The sequence below is a fragment of the Zonotrichia leucophrys genome, chromosome 2 (genome assembly GCF_028769735.1).
Source record: "Zonotrichia leucophrys gambelii isolate GWCS_2022_RI chromosome 2, RI_Zleu_2.0, whole genome shotgun sequence".
Classification (NCBI taxonomy): Eukaryota; Metazoa; Chordata; class Aves; order Passeriformes; family Passerellidae; genus Zonotrichia; species Zonotrichia leucophrys.
The window spans coordinates 113,627,654-113,649,195 of NC_088171.1; the positions used below are offsets into that span (position 1 = coordinate 113,627,654).

General features: G+C 39.2%; 1 protein-coding gene across 1 annotated transcript; it reads right to left on the reverse strand.

Moving 5' to 3' along the window:
• Positions 1-306: 306 nt before the first annotated feature.
• OPRK1 (opioid receptor kappa 1) lies at positions 307-20,791 on the reverse strand. The gene is made up of 4 exons (XM_064706096.1): positions 20,470-20,791; positions 19,674-19,984; positions 6,307-6,659; positions 307-1,759 (listed from the first exon to the last, which is right to left on the reverse strand). Exons 2-4 carry the CDS (start codon positions 19,931-19,933, stop codon positions 1,227-1,229), a joined length of 1,146 nt encoding a protein of 381 aa, XP_064562166.1. The 5' UTR covers positions 19,934-19,984; positions 20,470-20,791; the 3' UTR covers positions 307-1,226.
• Between the last annotated feature and the right edge of the window lie 751 nt (positions 20,792-21,542).

Here is a 21,542-nt window from a genome sequence, read left to right on the forward strand (position 1 = left end):
AATTTCAGCAACAGCAGTAGTGGGAGTTGTGATATATAACATCAGGAAGACAAAAGTCTATAGACTGGAAGTTAGGCTCCATTTTACCATAAACTTACCTTCAGCAAGCTAGTAACTTATTTATCTATGCCTTGACACCTCCATCTTCACAGGAAAACAGAGAAAATTACTGAAGTCATAGGACTGTATCGAAGAAAATATATCAGCATCAATAAACCAGGATCTTTTTCCATGCAGTGCCATTAAAGCATTCAGTAATATTTAATTTCCATTGTATCAATCCAGTTAGTTCATGTGCTACTTCCCTTGTTTCTAATTTGTCAAATATTTATTTCAGTCTGCTTACATACTGTCCAGGAAAACAAGTTACACATGAGAGTGTTTCCTCCATGTAATGAATATAACACAACTTTTCATCAATTTTGTAACAAGTGAAACATTTGAAGTTTTCTAGCCTCTTGTTCAATATACACTCTGAAAATGCATATTATATTATTCAGACTCAATAAAGAAACAACCATCTTGGAAAATCACACATACAAAACATTACACAGAGATGATTAAACATGTGATAACAATTCCCATTAAATTCCAGTATTTTTGAATGCCAAAAGGCTTGACCATACACAGACAATAAAATCACTTTGGTGTGTGGGTAGATCATGCTCAAATTGGATTTTCACAACACAAACAAGGGTTACAGATATATTAATTGAGGACAATATTGATTATAGCTGTGGCACTGTTCACAGAAACCTAGCACTCTTCACTGTTAAAGAGGATCAAGTTGTCAAACTCCGTACTTTAGAAGCAATCACTGTTGGGGCAGAAGTTTCTGGTACAGTTCAGTTTTATGACCAAATGTTGCCTTTTGCAATGTTACATATTGTAAAGAGAAAAGTGAGAACTATTCTTATCCGGAATCACCTGGTGCAACACAATCTCTTCACTCTGCAAATGTGTGTTTTAGTGCTGGCTCAAGTACAGCAGATATGGTGCCAAAACCTGACCATCAACCAGGTCCTTCTCCTTTGAGCTGATTTACAGGAGATTCTTGTTTATCAATAATAAACTTGCATTAGTTCAAACTGATGGGATTTCTGAAATATTCCAGAAATGTCTGTCTGGGTGAGTCGATTTCAAACTGCAGTGGTAATCTGTGTCAGTCCTAGGTCATTGGACTCCTCCCTCTCCTGAGGACAGTAAGAGGACATTTCCACAACTAGTCATACAGGTTTGTTTGCCCCACCTGCTTCTCTCATGTAAGCTGGGTCTTGCACAGTGTTTCTGACTCTGCTGGTGCTCTGCCTGTCCATCCTCATCTTGAAGGGGAAGCAGAAGTCCTTGAAGCATCTCTTGAAGTTTTCATCCAAAAAGGCATAAAGGATTGGGTTGAGGCTGCTGTTGGTGTAACCCAGAGCAATGCAGAAGTAATAGCTGGATATGGCAGCAGTGCTGTGGGACACGTCCCCTAAGGCCTCCACCAGCACAAAAATGTGAATTGGGGTCCAGCAGATGATAAAGACTGCCACAACCACAAGCACCAGCCTGGTGATGCGGCGCAGGTTTCGGTCTTTCTCCCGAGAGCCGGAGAGAAGCCGCACACTTTTCAGGCGCAGAATCATCAGAGTATAGCAAACAATTATAATGAGAACTGGAATAACAAACGCAAAGACAAAGACACAGATTTTCATGAAGATGTCCCACCACACATAATCTCTGTCTGGAAACTGCAAGGAGCATTCAGTGCTAGCGGTATCTAAAAATGAAGGAAGCAAGAAGAAAATTGCTTTGTTATTAGATATTCTAAACAATGTCATTATCATAGCGTAACCTAGGAAAAGTGATTAGCATGTACTACGATATTAATAAATGGAGTTATCATTAAATCACTCCAAGGAAGCTTTCAGTTCCCATTGAAACTGGTTTTATGCAGCTGTGTCTAGAAATTACTGAGTTTTGAGCTTTTTCAAAAGCAAAATATTGTATGAAATTTCTTTCCCATGGGAGGATCAAAAAAAGCAGAGCACAAAAACAAAATCTGTGAAGTAGTTTCTATTTGAATCTCACTGAGATTTAAAACCAGACTAAGTACCATGTTCAGCAAAGCAGAAATCTCATCATTATTATCAAACTACATATGTTTTTGTCTGTGGGTGGAGAAAGATTTTTGGTATCATGAATGGTAGAAGCTGAAGGAGGTTTTGATAGTAAGAAAATTTTGCCAATATATGATAATTTTGTAATAACCTTTTCCCATGTGCCTTTCACAGCACAACTATGATACACACAAATGCTTACATTCAGAAAAACCCATGGAAACATCTTCCTTTCTGTTAAATAGAAGCAAATAAAAAACATGTGTGCATGGAGTAAAATGGCAGCTACTCTTTTTGCAGATCATGCCGTTGGAAATGCAGCTTGTGCAGAGACTGCAGGATCTGGGCCAGAGAGATCAGTCCTCTCCCTTTCCCATTGCCCATGCCAGGATTCGGAGCCACAGGCTGTTACTTGAATGTATTTAGCAGAAATATTTCATCTATCAGGAGGAAGCTAAGGAATGAAATATTTGAAGCTTAATTTGCTGAACTCATTAGAGCCTTCCAGCATATAAAACATGTGGAAAAATAAATAATAAGATAAATGAAAAGGCAAGGGAAGGGGTAAATTTACAACTACTGTCAGCAGTTCAACTTTACTGAAGATAAGTCTGGGTAACACAGAGATTTTTCACTCTGAATTGCAGCTTATCCTGTAAATTTCTTTGGATTTTTTATCATTTTCCCTACTGAGTTTGTCATTCCTCTACAAATTATTATGTATTGTTTTTCATTGATTCTAAGAGTGGAATGATTTAGTATACTCCTGCACATCACTTTTTCATATCTGTCTCCATCAGGACACATCAGAAAAAAAAGATCAGGCCATATTTCCCTGCTATAAAAATGCTTTCCAAATCAAAAAGATATTGCAGAAAATTTGTTTGGAAAAACAATTAGGAGAGGAAGTTATCATTATAGTGCCATACACATATTTCCATGGTTAGATATCAGAAAGCTGTTACTGGGCAATATTGAATACAGAAGCATTTTAATAGAAAACATTTACAGCTAAAAATGTTAAATATTTTTGGGGTTTATTTTAAATAAATGTATGATTCTGAAAACTGAACGTGGAAAAGACATATTTTTTTAGGCTGATACAGGATACTCAGATAACAGCATAAGTGTGACTTGACACTCAGTGAACTTGTCTAAATCCTTTGTGATGCAGGTTTTCATAAGCATACTTGCTTTCACCTGATTTCATTCTAGAAATGCCAACAATTGTCTTGAAAGAAGTTTTCCTGTCAATTATTACTGCTATTTGTAGTAGATCACGGCTTAGCAGCCATGACATAGAATCAGGATGCAGCTGTGTTACCTAAATTAGTAAAGCTGCCTCCAGATGTGTGGGATGAAAATGAAGTGTGGTCAGGGATGGCTGCTCCAGACCACATCCAGCTACTCACTTCAACCCACTCCCAGAAGAAATGGCCTCTTCAGATCTATTGACATAATTTCACATATTTATCAAAATTTTTAGGTCATCCTCATGGTATTTTGCTATCATTTTTGGTTGGCAATGTTATTTTAGAATTCCAAATTATTGAATACGATCTTAATTATTATCTTGCATCTCATTGCAGTATACTTTCTACGGAAGATCTTATTCTAAAGTCATTATTATTAATGTATTGCATATGATACATGTAATGACATAGCATAGTACTTTGTGGAATCCATTTGCACTTTCCCAGTTTACAAGTAGGAAACAATCAACAGAACCTCTGATCATAATGCACAACACTATATTAATTTTCTGGAACTTCGGAAGTGGAACATAATAAAATCCAATTTATATTATATTTTTACTGCCTGAAAAGTTGCAGAACTTATGAATAGTGTCATAATCTTCAGATGTCATACTGACATTCATTTTCCACTTGGAAGCACAAATATTCCAAATATATTGATATTTTAAGGAAAAACACTGAATTCCATGTGGTAGTTGGTGTAAATATATTTTATAATGTGCTTGATAAACTACCATTTAAGATTAATCTTAATATTGGTCTAGGAAACATACATATTATATATACAATATTGACTGTGTCACTTTCATACCCTTCATATCCTTACTGGCAATATGAAGAGTTAATTTTATACCTTTATTTTTTTTGGTAGCTGAACAATTCTTCAGCAAGAAAACTTCCATTATGGCCAGAGTAGGAAAATTTACACAGATGTAAAATTTATTCTGCAGGAAAAATGTATCTAAAGGACACACCTGGGAGCAATTCTGAGCTGTGATAACAAAATGGATTAACTGAGCACGGTGAGGGAACCTCAAGTATAATCATTTTCCATTTGCTGTTCAGTTGTTGCTTAAATGTGAACCCAACAGAGGCCCTGAAGCATATAAACAACAACTGTTTTAGGCAACATGACATCAAATTTCAGGGCTGAGTTCCAGCTGTCAGGCAAGGGGAGCATCCTTGCCTTTCCACTTCAGCATTTATCAGAGCAAGTCATGAGCACACCAGACAAGGTAATTGACACTAAATGCTCGAGAGAGACCTTAGATCAGACAAGCAGGGAGGAACAGTAGCAGCTGACAAGCAGCTGCCAATATTTCCAACCTCATTTAGCCCAGCTGTGTTCTGTATTACCAGCCTCTGTTTCATAAGTTATAAAAAGGGCTGCCTTCTACATGGCATGGAAAAGGCATTAAATCATTGCTGGTCTCAGAGGAGCCCCTTGATCTAAACGTGCTGCTGACACTGAATGACAGGAATATTCTGTTAGTTGAGCAGGCTCCAACAAAACACCTGCCTGAGCCAGTGTCCCATGGCCTTCAAGATCTCGTATGTAGCAAGACATCCTTCCAAACATGCATGAAGTTAATGTTTCCCCAGGCAGACCTTGTTTTATAGAGCCTGTCAAAACTTTACTGGAGAGAAGAGCTACAGCACTGCAGACCAAGACACGTGATCCCCCAAAGCACTGAAAGAGGAGCTTCCAGAGGACTTCTCTGTCACCTACATAACAGAAGACTAACAGCAAGAGCAAAATCTATATATCTTTAGCCAGATCTATCAGCCCTTGAGCAGCTGTTACTGAAATGATTTTTCACGTTGGTCTATGTCAAACAGCTTAACATACTGCATTTATTGTCTGCCAGATGAAAGAGTGCCCTTAGGTAAACGCTGGTCTCAAGAGGAATGAAACCTTTCTAAATAGAAAAGGTTGATAGTGCAGGAAATTATGAATAGTTTTTCAAAAGGCTGTTTACGTCTCAAACAAAACTCCTACCAAATAAATGCCTGTATTTTATCCAGCAATCCAGTAATGGGATGATCCCAACCAAAGGACACCATTAGAAGCCTCCAGCTTTTGAAAATACTGAGATGCCTCTGTACTGAACTTACACCTGTGGGTATGAAGCACTTGTGTGAGAAAATGCTTCTCCCCCTTCCTTCTCAAGGAAGATCTCAAAATCAGACTAACCCCATAGCAGGGTAATGAGTCAGAAGCTGCAGGAGCTAAATCCACAGTCCTTCATGGAACAGGCATTTCAAGCAAAGCCTACACATGGTCTGCATACAGTTTTCATTGACTTTGTGTTCTTGTAACTGTTTCCCTGCCATAGCCTGAATCTCCATTTCCTGTGACAGTCCTTGTTCTCACCTTTTCCAGGTTTCCATATAAATTCCCATCCCTTTTTAAATATGACCTTGAGATACTGTCATATATAATTTACCTTAATTTTCTCTCTCATGCAACGGACTTTTCCTTTCCTACTTTCTTTTTCTTTCTTTGCCTTCAAATTCTGTGAAATGGCCGGTGATAACAAACTGACAAGAATTCTAGTTTCTGCTCTTGGGACTTCATCAGAACTACTCTCACAACATCTACAAAAAGAACCTTAAGCCCACATTTCAAGTTTCAACCTAAACTGATTCTAGATTTGCCCATTGTGACTAAACTCCAGAAAATTTTCCCCTGCTGTCTGCTTGTAGTTTTTGATGGTCTCATTCTAGCAGAGGCAGTGCTTCAAAGTGCATTTTGTTCTTTTATTTGGTATGGGCATCTGAGCTTTAATTATTTATATGTTGCACTGCAATGTTTTACTATATATTTCAAAATGTCAAGAATTTAGGTGTAATTTTGAAGAAGGAGTAAATAAGGTTTGATCAATATTTGAACCTACAATTTATTGTCAGTTGATAAATAAAAAGACTGCATTTTGAACGCTGACACTCACCTTCCCTGACTTTGGTGCCTCCAAGAACTATTGCTGATATACCAACAGATGAGGACAGCAGCCAGATACAGATGTTGATTATCTTTGCTTTGAGAGGTGTACGAAAGTCCAGAGCCTTCACAGGGTGACACACAGCAATGTACCGATCCACACTCATCATGGTGAGCGTGAAAATGCTGGTAAACATGTTGTAATAGTCAATAGAAATCACTATTTTACACAGCACATCACCAAAGGGCCAGGAGTTCATCAGGTACTCAGTGCTTTGGAAAGGCATGGTCGTGGTAACAAGTGCATCTGCCATAGCCAGGTTGAAGATGTAGATGTTGGTTGCTGTCTTCATCTTCGTGTACCTGCAGAATGAAAAAAGTAAGGCTTTATCACTACAAGATATGATTATGTCCATTCAGATAGTAACAGTTCATCAGTCAGGCTTTGCCCTGGTTGGGGTTTTTATGTCTTTTCTCATCTGTGATAGAAACATGAACAAATGCAAGACCCATGGGATAAAAGTGAACACACTTTATTCAATCTCACAACAGCTGTATTAGCAGTTAGAGCTATTTACCATAGGCAAAACAGGTGTATGAGTACATTTAATCTAATTAGACAAATTTCAATTCAATTTTCCTCAAATCCCGCTACAAGAAAATATCACTGTTAAATTTGGAAATTATCAAAATTATTTTTGTTTCCTTTTCTCATAGCTATCTGTCAGTGATTGTGAGATTTCTGGGTTTGGTTTGTGGAAGAAACTGTTATGCCATTCTCCAGTAAGAAAACAAGTTAATTGTTATGTTTGCTGGGCCAGTTTGTCTTGCTTGAATTCACTACAATGCCAGCTGATACAGTTTTAGTCATTTACCTTCCTTGCCAATTTCTTCTCCTTTCTTACCATCAGCTTTTCCCAGTCCTCTCTTTTATGACTGATAATGTAAAAGATGACTATTGTTTAAGTAGGATACCACAGTGGGGAAAAAAACGTGTCATAGCAGTATTTTTTCTTGCATTCTTTAATTTCATCAAAAGTAAGCCTTTGGTAGGAATCTCAGCCTGCATAGAATAATAGGATCTGGTTTTTGAGATGACATCCTGCTTTGTTTGACCCCAAGGACAGTTTTGGGAGACAGCCTGTGGAGGACTGCTTCCCTCTCTGTGATGGACACAAAGGATGATGGAGAGCCTGCTGACATGGGAATTTACTTATCACTCCTGTCTGAAATGCTTCTCCTCAGTACTTGTGTTTGCTGATGCTGTTAATTTATCATTGGATTTAATGAGATTTTGTTTCCCAAAACTGCTTCAGTCCCATACTTTGGGTGTGTGTCCAAACTAGAAGTGCGCACATAACACACATAGAAACACGCATAGCTACATTTTGCTATATGCCACTGATAATTTACAGTGGAAATATCAGATTTAACCACTTTAGTCAATGATCACATAACACAATGTTATTTGCCTTCAAAACTTTGATGTGTAGAATAAAAAATATTTTAAAAATAAATTAAGCAGTGGTGTCAAATTGTGCCCAATATGTAAATTAGTTATTAAAAAAATGTGGGCAGGAATTTGATTTTATGAACAATATGAAATGTTAAAAACAACATTAGGTTTTCTAAAACATTCTAATCAAGGCTTATCGAGGAAATAAAGGCAAATGTTGGTCTGAAGCAAAGGGAAAAAAAATCTGCAAGGGAAGAGAGAACACATCCTTCTCACCCACATACTGAACCATCAGTCAGAGTTGGGCTTCTGCCCCCCACTAGATCAATCTCGTCAACAGACCCTCCAGAAGAGGAAGAATTTTGTCCTGTAGGTCACATTATAGCCCTTAAGGCACTATTCAAACACAAGTATGAGTCCTTACTATTAGAAAAAAAGCAAATACAGGATATATCAGACAAATAACTTCCCTCCTGGTTAAAAAAATGAAAGGAAAAAATACTATCTTCAAGTGTGTCTCAGCTGTAAGACCAAACAAAAGTTCACTAAACACTCAAAACTCTCTACTAAAATGGACTCATTTCCATTAAATTAAATAGAATAATAGAAGGACAATTTTACTTCTACGGACGTCACTGATGATATTTGGAATTGCTGTCTTGTTCATATTGCAATAAAGAGACTGTGGAAAGCTGGAATGGCTGCATAATGGGACTGGAGGGACTGGAGAAAATTCTCTGACTGACATAAAGAGCTGAGCACATTTAGTTTATCAAAAAAACCACCAAGAGGTGACTTGATTACAGTGTCTGAAGACCTTCACAGGGAGAAAATAGCAGGTACTGAAGAGTTCTTTCAGACTACACAGAAAAGCATAACAAGAACAAATACATGAATCTCTTAAGAGAGACAAATTCAGCTTAGAAACACTGACAGCTGTTTCTTAACAGCTAAGGTGATTATTATGGGGAAAAAGAAAGGAGTAATTTTTCCATCCACTGATGCCTGCAAATCAAGGTCTGCTGCTTTACAAAGAGTTTGCATCAGTCAAATATAAGCTACTGTACTTAACACAGGAACATTCAGAAGAAATGCAATGACCTTTGATAAGCAGACGTGACACAAGTAATCATTCTCCTGAATCATTATATCTGTAGATCTTTAAAAACTTTGCCAAGGGTTTGGATAAAGAAAGTTTGCTTTCAAAAAGTATAGAAGAATTAGCTTGACCTTTCTTTCCTTTAAGAAAATCAGAAAACTGGGGAAAAATATCTAAGATTTTATTAGCCTTGGAAAAGCAAATACCTCAAAATCTTTATATCTCGTATTTCCCATTCCTTGCAACCTTAATTTAATTATTTTATGTGTGTGCCATTACCACTCTATAGGCCATATTTTCCCAGTACCCTTTATCCTTTTACTTCTCCCTAGATTAGGTGGAAAAATTGCAAACAAGTGCTGTAAAGCCAGGCTAGTAAAGAGCTTGATTACTTTTGCCTGGAAACCTTGGCCTGTGTATAAATGTGGTATTGGTCTTTAAAGTTATTAGGCAGTATAGATAAAGTCATACATTCATTTAGAAGTTCAGAAAATTCAGAAATGCCTTTGAGAATCTGGAACTCCTTGAATGTTTTTAATTAAACACCTGAGAATTATTAAATGCCTACATGCCTCTGAAGATATGTGCTTGCAAGTTTAATCTCAGCTGTCCAGATTAAGTAACAGAGTGGCTGCTGTTGCTGTCAGACCCTTTCAAGCAGACCCTGATAAAGTTCATAAGATAAGGGATTTGCCTGCTTTCCTACAACTCATTCTATTGCATCAAAACATAGAAGGAAATAATATTTTGTGGTCTGGGGTTATCTCACCATCCTCTCCACTCACTTGAACAAGGTCAAAACAGTGATTATGTAAGGGAATCGTGTCTTCTTTTGCAAAATTAAAATTCTTGATCAAATATCTGAATTCATTTAAGCAAAAATATTTCTATCTGCTTTAATTAGTTTAGCAGGACAGATAGGGTAAATCTGAACATAATTACAGCATAAGTGCCTCAGTAGCAATTAATGGCATTTCTTAGTGTCTGATGTACAAGTTTCAAATACTATTACAATATTTATAAACCATGGCTGTGTAAACTGCTCATGGGAAATCCCATGTCTGAAAAATGGTTTGTTAGATACAGGGACTTAAGAGAATGGCAACATTTCTAACACGACATAGGAATGGAAAGTCCCTCTTTTAAACCAGGTGCTAGAATCTAATTTCAAGCAGCAGAAAAAATCTGATCACTTAAGCAGGTGGATCTCAAGACTGCTTGTAAAGCTATAAGCAGGGCTCAAGCCTCTGTAAGCTAAAAACTAGAAGATATATCAAAAGTGCAGGAAAACAGTCAAGATGAAACACAACACTTTCATATGGATGCTTTTTTTTTTTTTTTTGATGGGTATGAGATGAAATTTTTAAGGAGCAAGTTTTAAATTCTGTCTACTTACATATCAAAAGTAAAATTCTCAAAGCTATTAGGCATCATTCATTTTCCAAAACCAGAAAGTTCTTTGAGACTGACTTTACACTGACCCCTAGAAATCTTCCCTGTGTTTCTCAGTCAACTCATCATTACTGTTCTTTTCCCTGGAGCAGAACATGCTTTTAAGACAGTAAATAAGAAGAAATCACACCTCCAGCCTACACTATCAATGAAATTGTGGTAACAGAAGAGGGAAACATGCTACTGAGGATCTGGTGTGCTTTCAGAAAGAGATCTGCTAGTAGTGCCCCTTAAAGTTATTATCTCCAAGAGAGGAGAGAATTGTGATTTTAAAGTACACTGTAACATTAGAAAAGCTGATAAAAGGGGAGAAAGAGGCTCTGGTCAAATTTTTTCATGTAACTGTAATAGGATGGAGTAATGAAATGTTCCCTGCAGTGTGAAATGAGGGATGGGGAAGGGAGCAAAACTAACAAATATACTACAAAGGGAAGATAACAAATATACTACATCAAATATACTAAAAATATACTACTCCAGTTGCAGAGGGAAAGTACAGAAGCATAAAATAATGAGGAATCGCAAACACAGGTTTTTCACAGATACCTGGGTAAGAGAATGAAAATTAGAGCTAAAGCATATCTAAAGCAAATTGCAAAAACACCTATCAGCAGGATGCAGGCTCTGTTCCACTAGGTTCCTCTGAATGAAGTATATGGAGATCAAGCAGCTGAAAAGCTTAGTCAGGAAAGCTCTAAATCTCAAGGCTATATTCTGAGTATAGTCAGTATAATACCGCATCAGAACAGGAAGAAAAAAACAGAAAACAATCCAGGAGGATCCATTCCAAACCCATACCATGTCAAAAGGATGGCTCAGCTCTCTCTTGGATATTCATAATCCAATATAAAATCTTATGCCAATATGAAGTGAAGACTAAGGTCATTTAAAGAATATAAAAATTAACAAGCTGTAATTGTCATGTTTGTATTGGGTTATATGACATTATCATATTTTAAATTGCCACATTTTAGCAGTAGAGGATCTCAGATGGCACTTTAAATAAAGGAAAACCTTGTTACTGCACATATTTAATGGTTGCCTGTCTTAATCAAATCTTTTAGGACCTAAAATTGTTGTCTACAAAATTACATCATAAAGTGGAATTCTCTTTACTAATAAGCATCTAAAGATACCAATTTTAAAGCAGCTCAAAAAAGAAAAGCATAAATTTGTCTTTTATTCTTCCCCCAGACAGCATAATCTATGTGAATGTCAAAAGGTATAGTTAAAATCCTTACAATTTTCCGCTACCATTTCTTCCCTGCACTAGCCCTAAACAGAGCCTGAACAGGATTTAATCTTGTGGATTTAGATTGGATGTGAAAGGTTTTTTCCTGAGCTAAAGAACCAGGCTTTGAATTAGTTCAAGTCGATGTATGTAGTGGTCAATGTGGAAGAAAATTCACACTACTTAACAAAAATGAACTAATCTTTCTCCTTCTATGATAAAGGCTTTTAATATTTTTATGTGAGCTCAAAAGCCTCTCTTGCAAGAAACTGTAAAATGGTAGAAAAAAAATACTGTGAAATTTCTGTTTCCATGACTTTGATAGGAGAGGTCAGAGGTCAAGGTGCTGTGGATCACTGCAGCTGAAAATGAATCAGTGAGAATGCAGAATTTCACTAAATGGGTACTTTATCTGAAACCATTATGTCTAATAACAATATGAAAGAGCCTGGACAATTAGCTTAGAATATGTAGCAGATTTTTTTGCTCTCTGTTTATAAGTAGAGATTAATACTGGCCTTGTCAGGCAACTTATTCTATCTCTTGAAAAACTTGATGCTGCTGCAGATGTTTCTCAGTGACCAGTCCTGCCATGGGGGGCTCCCAGGGTGTTACATAGACCATTCTAATCCTTTTTACTTGTCACAAGTACGTTGCTCTAGTGAACATTGAATCTCTGTCTCTGGTAACATCCACCTTTCTTATTCCTTTTTCTTGGAAGAAGTTTTTTTTTTTTTAATAAAGGGCATAAACTCCTTCAGCAAAGTGCTTCCCATGGTTTAATGGGACAGGGAATTGAGTAGAACAGAGATTGCCTGGCAAGGAGAACAAATCTCATTGCTCAAGGAAACAGGGATAATAGCCCCAGGAAAAGATTTCTCTGGGTATCTCTTTCCTTTTTGGAAGCAGACAAGAGTTTGTTGAATGTTTGCTTCCCCTAGATGTTTCTGCAGGACAGAAAAAAGGAAAGAGCTCAGAAACCGCTTACTCAGGGGTCTTGGGCTATGGGTATCACTCTTCTTCCCAAAACAGTGGTCTCCATTTTGGAGCAGGGATGAATAACAACTGGCACAGCTTGCAGTGTTTTATAGGACAACTACATACTCAGAAGTGTGGACATCCAAATCCCAGGTCAACACTCCCATAATAAGGTTTAATGGGAGACAAGGGACTGTGCTCTATAACAAGTGCAGGATTGTGTGGTAAGACAGCAAATGCACATATCAGTGAGCCAGCTCAGGGAGAGGTCATCAGTCCCTCTAAGGAGGCATCTGGGAGGCTTTCTGTGGACTCCTCCCATGTATCTATTTTCCTCACCTGCCTCAGGGAAGCCCACAGCACAGACCAGCTGAACACACACATTCCTAAAGGAGATAATTCCAGTGAAATGCAGAAAACTTTAAATTACAGTCAACAGAAGAGCACAACTTGTTGCTTCCTGGTGAAAATATCCTTCTCCTGCCCACTTTGACAAACCAGTCATTCTGAAAGGTGAGTCCAACAGTAAGTCCTGATGCAGTCCATCATCCAGCAGCATGGTAAAACAAAACTTTTCTGAGTGTGAGCATTAAATGAGCATTGACTAGATTGTATGGACTAATCCTACCATGCAGTTTCTCATCTGTCACTACTCGAGGAGGCTTTTGCCAGTTGGCCAACAGTAGCCACAGTGGCTACCAACAATGCAGTGGGAAGTGCATTTAGCAAATGTAAAATCCTCTGTGCTCCACATGCAGCACAGTTAAATCTGGGAATTCTAGACATTCAGTCTTTATGTGTTGCTGACTTCTGGAGCAGAGATGAGCAGCTGCGTGTTACGAAGGTGGATTGGTATAAGAAATGGAGAAAACACAAAGGTTCTGCTTACTTTCTTATCACAATTCACAAATTCATACACTGAAGAAAATTGTCTTCTCATACTCATGAAAAGAACACAGAGATTTCATTTAAAGTAATGTCTCAAAACTGAAAACAGGAAACTGCCTAAAATTAATTTTAAGCTTCATGAGAATTAGAAGGTGAATCTAATGAGAGCTGAACCCTCTGGCTTTGGAAGAAATAAATATTTCAAAGGTAATTCACAGCCTGGCGTGACAACTTCCCAATAGAACCATGCCAATTTAAAGCAAATAAACAAGTAATATTTTGGTGTTATCAAAATCTAGTATGAATTTCAACCAATATCTTAATTTAATTTTTGTGGGTTTTTTTTAAGTGCTGTGCACCTTTACATATTCTTTATTTATATCATTTTTACATTTTGTGGAATGCCAGCATGGTCAGACATCCCTCTTCCAATATCCTCGTTGTATCTGCATACATCCTTTCCCTCAACTAATCCAGTTTGTGCACTCATGCCTGTCTGTAGACAGAATGATATTCCTATTGCCTTTTCCTCATATCTCTCTAAATTCACAAAAGATAAGCAAAGCACAAAGTCTTCCTCAAGGAGAAGAGCACAGATTCCTCACTTTGAGAGAATTATCTGATATTTAGAGATGAGGAGACCAAAATGGAGACCTGCAGTATACTTCCTGGAAGTTAAATGTAGCTGGATGCTTTTTCTTCAGAAAGAAATATGTAACTGGAATCAAAACTCTTCTTGGGAACCCATCTGTTGCAGAGAATATAATTTAAAGGAACAAAGTCATCACAGTTTAGACAGTGAGAGTAGGCAAGACAGGAAGATTATTCTCCCTTCTCCTTAATGTGTCCCAGGAATCCAAATCACCCAGTTAAGAATTTCCTTTTACAACACCCTTTCAGCAAATTCAAAATCCTTTCTCAGAAAAAGATCTAACTGTAAGGTCCCCAATATTCCCTCATTTCTTAGCCAGTCTGTGCCCCCCAACACCATCTCCTCACTGTGCTTCCTCCCTGTGCTTCCTCCAGGATCATGGGCTACCTACCCACCACTCTCCCATCTGGCAACAGGAAAGTTATCTCAAGCTTTCTGCCTCGCCAGCAGCCAAACTGGAAAGTTCTTCTGAGTTTTCACTTTCTTTCAGTTGAAAAAGCTTCTCTGTAGTTCATCTTGCTACCAGACACTGATTCCAGTTATGCCTTTCTCTGAACTAAATGATTACCTGGCTGTTAGCCCAGCGGAAACGTCTGGATGGATACCAAATTACTTTTCAGAAGCCAAACACATTATTCACTATAAGCTATAGCCTCTCTTTAATACTGTCTGTGGTAAATATTCCTTTCAAGCCTTTCCTCTGCTCTCCCTGCCTATTTTCAGTTATCACAGCATGACCATGAGTTGGATTCCTCGTCAGCTTATAAATCCCAGGTCTCACTTGGTCACTGTCTAGCTGGGTTTTAAAAGTATTAGAAATAGTAACATTTTGTTTAAATGGTCTATGTTTTCAAACTACCGATACTCTTCGATAAGCCTGTGCTCTTTCATGTTTCCTGTTGCCTTGTTCTTTGTGCCATCTGTAAAAGCTTTTGGTAATGATCACTCTTCAAAGTAGTGATGGAAATTATGTCACGTTTGAACTAACGCTGCAGAACTGATCAAAATTACCTCCATTCAGTGAGGTGCAGCTAAATGCTCTTTGAAATCCGTGATGAATTGCTATCAATCCATTTGATGCCTCTCTGCTGGTAGTAGTAAGCTGTCAGATTTTTGATTAGCAAAGGAAAGGTTAAAAGTCCTAAACTTCACAAAGTATAGTACAGTTCACCCTCTGCCTTTAGCAGCCAAAGCCTTGATTTGATTTCATAAAAGAATGAAATCATGCAAACTGCCAGCAATAGGGAATAGCTAATTCAGTTAGGTCGACTCTTCTGGAGCCTAAATTTTCATTTCAGAGCAATATTCTTTCCACATATAATTTAATAAAATTAGGACAATAATTTAAAGCAATTTAACAAGTGATCTTTTGATGGCATCAAAATCTATTATTAATTTAAACCAATGTATTGAATACATTTCATTGTTGTGTACTTTTAAAAAAATATTTTCATTCCTGTTTGGAATGAAGGATGAAGAAATTTTAAAAACAGTCTGGAAAGGAGTCAATTTTATATGACATTCCTTAACACACTCTTCCTGTTAGGTAAAATGCTGTTCAGTTCAATGAATATAAGAACAAAAATGTATTAGTGGTAAAATGCTTTCTTCAACATTAGACTAAGCAGAGAATTAGAAGGTTTCTTTTTTCCCTTAGGAATTAATCAACACATCTGTAGCACAACCTCTTCTTAAAAATTCTTGAATGTAGAAAATTATTCAGTTCACTGGAAGCTTGAAAGATAATTTTAAAAGAATACAGGATTGGCTCTTTGGGATCCTGTTGATATCAGTTGGTCTCAGTAAATTACTTCAGGAACAATGAGGCTAAGATAAATACATAGGAAAAGGGCATCTGGAGAGGTTAAGAGAGAGCATCTCCCAGAGCTCTGTCAGAGTATGTTTATGGTTTTGGTAAGTGCAGATCCTAGTTAAAGCTGTAACTTTAGTCAGGAGATTTTCTTCCCTGCAGCTGTCACAAGAAACTACGATTTTGCTTACAGCCAGTCCTAAATTTTAAAGAAAAAAAGTAATGAGGTAAGAAGAATTGAGTAAAAAGCCATTTTGCTTCCAAGGACAAATAGTTTTTTTTTCATCCCCTTCAGCCAACTTACTTCCAAAAATATCTTCTAAGACCTCAGAGGAAAAGCTAACCTCAAAATAAAAGGTTTGGGGTAGAGGTAAATTCTGCTAATGCCAAGAACCACACAGCTGTAGGACTTTCCTCAGGTGAGGTCAGACAGCTTTACCAGGTATCTGCAAGCTCATTTCCTGCTTCCCCTCCTCCTCCATACGGGAGGACTGTGGTTCCCACACAGTGCCTACATTTCCCACCAGTACAAGAAGCAATGTGACGCCTTCTTGTTCTCTTACTCTCTCTCCCCAGGACAGGCAGCAGCCCCAGGACAGCATTACACCCCTCATGCCATGGCTTGGCATGGAGTGTCCATGCACCCAGCTGACAGCAGAGCCCCTGGGATGGTGCATGTGCTGCACAGCTGATCCAGACACAGGGAGAGATCCTGCAACCCACCCACACTGGGAGAGCCAAGAGCTACGGGCAGGAACAGAGTGCCAGTCCCCTGTCTGCTCAACACAGAGTTTTCTCTGCACATCAAAATGATCAGTCTATGTGTGTCTGAGGAGCCCAGGGTGCTTACAATAGACCTGGTCTTGCTCTGTTATAAGCTTTAGTGATAAGACTTTGGCTTTTTAATCTAACTTTTGCGGTGTGTTTAAAGACAGTGAATGCCAGCATTTCCATTTTACATGTGAGGAAACCATGAAGTGGATTCATCAGGACAGGAAAAAGTGTTGAAGCTTGATAGTAAAACCAAGAGAAGAATCCAGGTCTCCTGAGAAATGTTTTAAGAGGCCACGCTATCAACGCTGTACTAAAGGACCATTCCCAGTCAGATTCAGCATAAATCTCTTCTCACAGGAGCTATATCGAGCTCAGCTACTTTTCTGTCAGGAGTTTGTACATGTGATTGAAGTGGCATTCTCCTGTTATTTTTTCCTCTGAGGAAACTCTGAGTTTTCCCTCTCAGTGGAAGAACACTCCACCTGTAAGAGATTTCATTCACCCAGCACCCCATGCACAAGCTGCTGAGATGCTGACTCACTGGTGTCCATGAGCTTTAGCAGTCCTTATGCAGAAGTAGCAAAACCACTCCTGTAGTGGTATTAAAACAAGAAATTGGCCAAGGTCTGCCTATACTACAGGCTATGGCTGAATTTGACCCTGTTTCTGAGGCATCTCAAGATTCTGGAATCTCCTAAATCTACCACGGCATTGACACTTCAACACTTTGACTGAAAATCTCAGAACAGAGGGAGGAACTTTTTTTTTTTTGTCACCCAAAAAGTGACCCAGTGTCAGGCCTGGAGTGTCAGGCAGTTGGGCTAGATGATTATTATAATAATTCCAACTGAACTATTCTAACAATGTTATACATTTAAATGAGCAAAGGGAGAGGAGTGGTGCCTGCCTTGTCTGCCTGTCTAGAGGGGGTTAGGAGGAGAGCAGATCTGGAATTCAGAGTTGAGAAATGGCAGCAAAGGGCCTCAGAGAAAGCCTGTACTCAGCTGGAAGGTAAAAAAGAGCCTCAGAATATCCCCATCCCACTTTAGATTTGTGGCAGATGGAGGGGGGCTATTGTGGGATGGCTGGGGGACAGGATCTGCCTCTCCCTACCACAGACCTTGTCTTTCCTCACAAAAGACATCACTGCAGGGTACATTGTTCATGGGTCATTAAAATCCACCCTGAGATACTTCACATATTCTCATGCAGAGAGTATACATGAGGAAAAAATGGAGGGACATGAGAGGTTTGGACAAAAATGAAGAAAATAAACCTCTAGCATAAATGGTTGAAATATTTCAAGAACTGTTGGCTTGTATTTGCCTGCACTTAAGCTAACAATTTGCATTTGCCACACAGAAAACCTAGGAGAGAAATCTAACAAAGAAAAAAAACAACCACCTCCCCCCCCAAAAAAAAACAGGTGTTTTTGTAATATTTGATTTTTTGTTTGTTTTTTTTTTTTACCCTGTAATTGAGAGATGAAAGAGAAAATTCAAGGAAAGGCTAATGTAGGAACTAGAAGGAAAGTGAGCAATAGCTATCTAGAGCATTACAAAAATAGTCTTAGGAGGGTAGCAGAAGAAGAGAAAAAAGCAAATATATGTGTACCAGTATGATCTATACATGCTAATTTCTAGGGCTAAGTTTGGGGTTATTTCCTGTGCCCAGGCCAGTTAATCAGCTGTCTTTGTTACCGATTGATGGCTTAGAAAATTTCTGCCTTTGCAGCTGTGTAGCTGTCAAGCATGGAGTCTCTTTTCTTGAAAGAGAAATGCAAAAATACATTAAATCTCTACCCTGAATGAAGGTCAAAAGGGCATGCAGAGGTAAAAAATCACATCACAAAACTGGAGCCAACCACTTTTTCTGAGCTGACCACAGGCATCTCTTTTTATTGCACTGACTAGTAAATTTATTTTCATTATTCAAGGGTATTCACCTGATTATAACCCATCATTTTAAAGTACCTTATCAACAAGTTCAGTGGTTCTCATAACTTCCCCTTTTATCAAGTCTGACAATTACTTTATTATTCTGCAATTTCTTGACCCTTATCATACATCCCTTACAAAAGAGAATCCCTTCCAATACCTCCATTTTTTTCCATGTACAAGCTGATTTCATTGGAGCAATGAATACTCCACAGTTCTGGGATTTTTTTTTCCCAGAAACTTTATCAGAATTCATACAGGCTGTGGAGAAAGAGTCCAAGAAGTTTCATGATCTCAGTGCCCTGCATTGCTCATTAGCACCCTGCTAAACAGCACTGTTCAAGCATGCCTACAGATTGCAAATGAAAAGGACAGAAAGAGAGAGGAAGCCCAGTGCAAACTAAAATATTCACCAATACACAAGTGTAAGTGCAAGCATAAGTCACAGTGCATTTTACCAAGTGGTTTAGTTTGAAATCTTCACTAACACACATACAAAGGTTTTGCCTATTTCCTGAAAACCATGGAAAAGGTATTTCAGCACTTTCTCTACTTTCTTCAATTCAACATCAACAACTGGAGTTAAACACTGCTAAACAGAGAAAAATCATCCCTTTCTTTACATTAAGCCTTTCCTCCTATTTTTATAATTTCCTGGCTTTCCCTCCTCGTTAAAGAAATCATTAGGTGCCAAGGTAATGATGGATCATTGTCCACATGACTGGACACATAAGCTGTCCTTCGAGGTCTCCTCACAGTGGAAATAAAAGCTGCCTTGTACAAGTTTCCTTCTTTCACTCGAGCTTTTTTCCATCGGATGCAGCAGCATCTCATCCCTAGAGGGCAGCCAATGAACACAGCTCCAGGCACAACGCGCTTTCCCTCAGGCTGCAGGATTTATCACATTTCACCAGCTCGTCCTTTCTCTCTCTAACACACAAGTGCAGGCAAACCACTGAGACTGACAAGTTTTGGGTCATTTCAGTTGCTTTTTTCCAGCTCCTCACCGCAGGGCTTCCATAATCCACCCTCTCCCCCTCCCTGCCAAACTTAGGGACGGTCTTTTGCACCTCTTCCAACCGGTACCCAAAACCTCTTACCTTATGATGACAAACATGACCAGGGCGTTTCCGACCAAGCCCACAACGAAGACCACCGAGTAGACGGCGGTGATGATGATGGGAATGGCGGGGGAGATGCTGGTGTGGTTGTGCTGGCCGTTCCCAAAGGCCCCAGTGGCGTTGGTGTCATAGTCTGCCCAGCCCGGGAGCCAGCTGCTGCTGGTGCTGGGGGGCCGGCAGGGCCCTGGGGAGCAGGTGGAGTCTGGCTCCTCACGGAAAATCTGTATGGGGGCATCCATGGGGGCACCGTCCGACACCAGGAGGAGTGCACACAGCAGGAGGCAAGTATGCTAGAAAGAAGGAAGAGAAAGAAAGAAAGTATTTTTACAGCCACAGAACATTAAGACCTCTGAAACTTGTATGTGTTAAGGGGAGCACTGCTGTGATGGAAACTGTAATTTGCCAAGCAGATATTTAAGCAAATCACATTCATATTAAATGATTTCAAGTTTTGCATCTTGGTACATAATGCTGCTTCTCCAAGTGCACAAGGAAAGTTTTCCTCCACTTTCAAAGGTTGCATAGTGAAGCAAGCCAGATGGGAACAGCTCAGATCCACCCCCACACTTTAACCCTGTCTTTCCCATCTTTCATATTTTAAGTCAAACTCTATCCTAACGAGGGCTCCTCACTGCCTAAGCTCTGCTTTAAAGGAGAAGGAGACAGAGAAACCCACCACCTCTTTGCACATCTTCTTTAACATCCTGCCCTGAGTTATTTTTTCCTGATCCCATACCTGCTTTCATAGAAAAGACACATTAATGACAAAAAATACCTTTCAGTCCAGGAAAAGAAGCGGAGTCCTCAAACAGGTGCTCTTGGCAGGAAAAGAAAAGAATAAAGCCGCCTTGCTTGGCTCCTGGAAGTGCCACTGACCACCTAGGAGTTTTGGATGTGAGGCACCTGCTCCCTCAGAGAGGCGTGCTGGCAGCAGAGCCGGCTCCCAGGCAGGAGCTGCAGCGTGCAGCAGCAGCAGATGCTGCTGTTCCAGCTCCCACCACTTCGCCTTTTCTCTCTCAGGCTCCCTCTGCCTCCCTCTCGCTCTGCCAGGGCTCCAGCAGCACTCTGCACTGATGCACACGTTCTCCACTCTCTCTGTCCCCGCAGCTCAGAAGCTCACATGACTTCTTTCTAAACACTGAGATGCAGATAAATTAAAAGAAAAGCAAGAAATAAGTTCTGTTGTGAATGAATGCTTATTTTAAGACACTTTTCCAAGTTTTCTTTCCTCAATTCCTCTGCACTCCCAGGCCTCAAGAAGTAATCCTCTTTGCCTTATTGAATCCCACAGGATTTCAGACTAGTAGACACTGAAAAAAACGGGAATTCTAAGTTTAGATGCCTTGCCTGGTCCATCAGCTCCTTCATGCCTTGACTCCACAACTGTGTGTACAAAACATTTCTCACTGGGTAGCTGTGCCCCTGTTAACTTGCACCTGCAACTCCAAAGTCAGAAGAAGGCTACCAAAGAAAAGAGGGGCACCCTAATTACTGTACAGATTTTTTCAAGCTGTACCACACCATGTGAGAAGCCCAGAATTCCCTGTAGCACTTTATTCTCCCAGCTGCAGCCAGAAACAGGGAGGTGGTGTGCACAGAAATCCCTCAGAGCTTATCCCTAATATACTCCCTCAAGCAGGAGCTGGCAAGGCACCAATATATGTGTTCAAGTACCTCTTAACTTGCATACAGACCTTGAAATCCCCACCAGAACTCTCTCTAAATGGCAAATTGGAAGAGAGGAGGCAGAGCCTGAGTTATTCTTACTCCTTTGGAAGAGGCTGGAAACAGCCAGACTGGCTGCATCTCAAAGAGTCTTTGGAGAAAGAGAGAGGTTGTGGGTTTCTT

Coding starts and splice junctions, on each gene's coding strand:
- OPRK1 (XM_064706096.1), bottom strand. CDS start 19,933: ATGGATGCCCCCATACAGATTTTCCGTGAGGAGCCAGACTCCACCTGC. Junction 6,660..19,673: donor GTCATGTTTGTCATCATAAG/GTAAGAGGTTTT, acceptor TTCATTCTGCAG/GTACACGAAGATGAAGACAG. Junction 1,760..6,306: donor AGGCACCAAAGTCAGGGAAG/GTGAGTGTCAGC, acceptor CTTCATTTTTAG/ATACCGCTAGCACTGAATGC.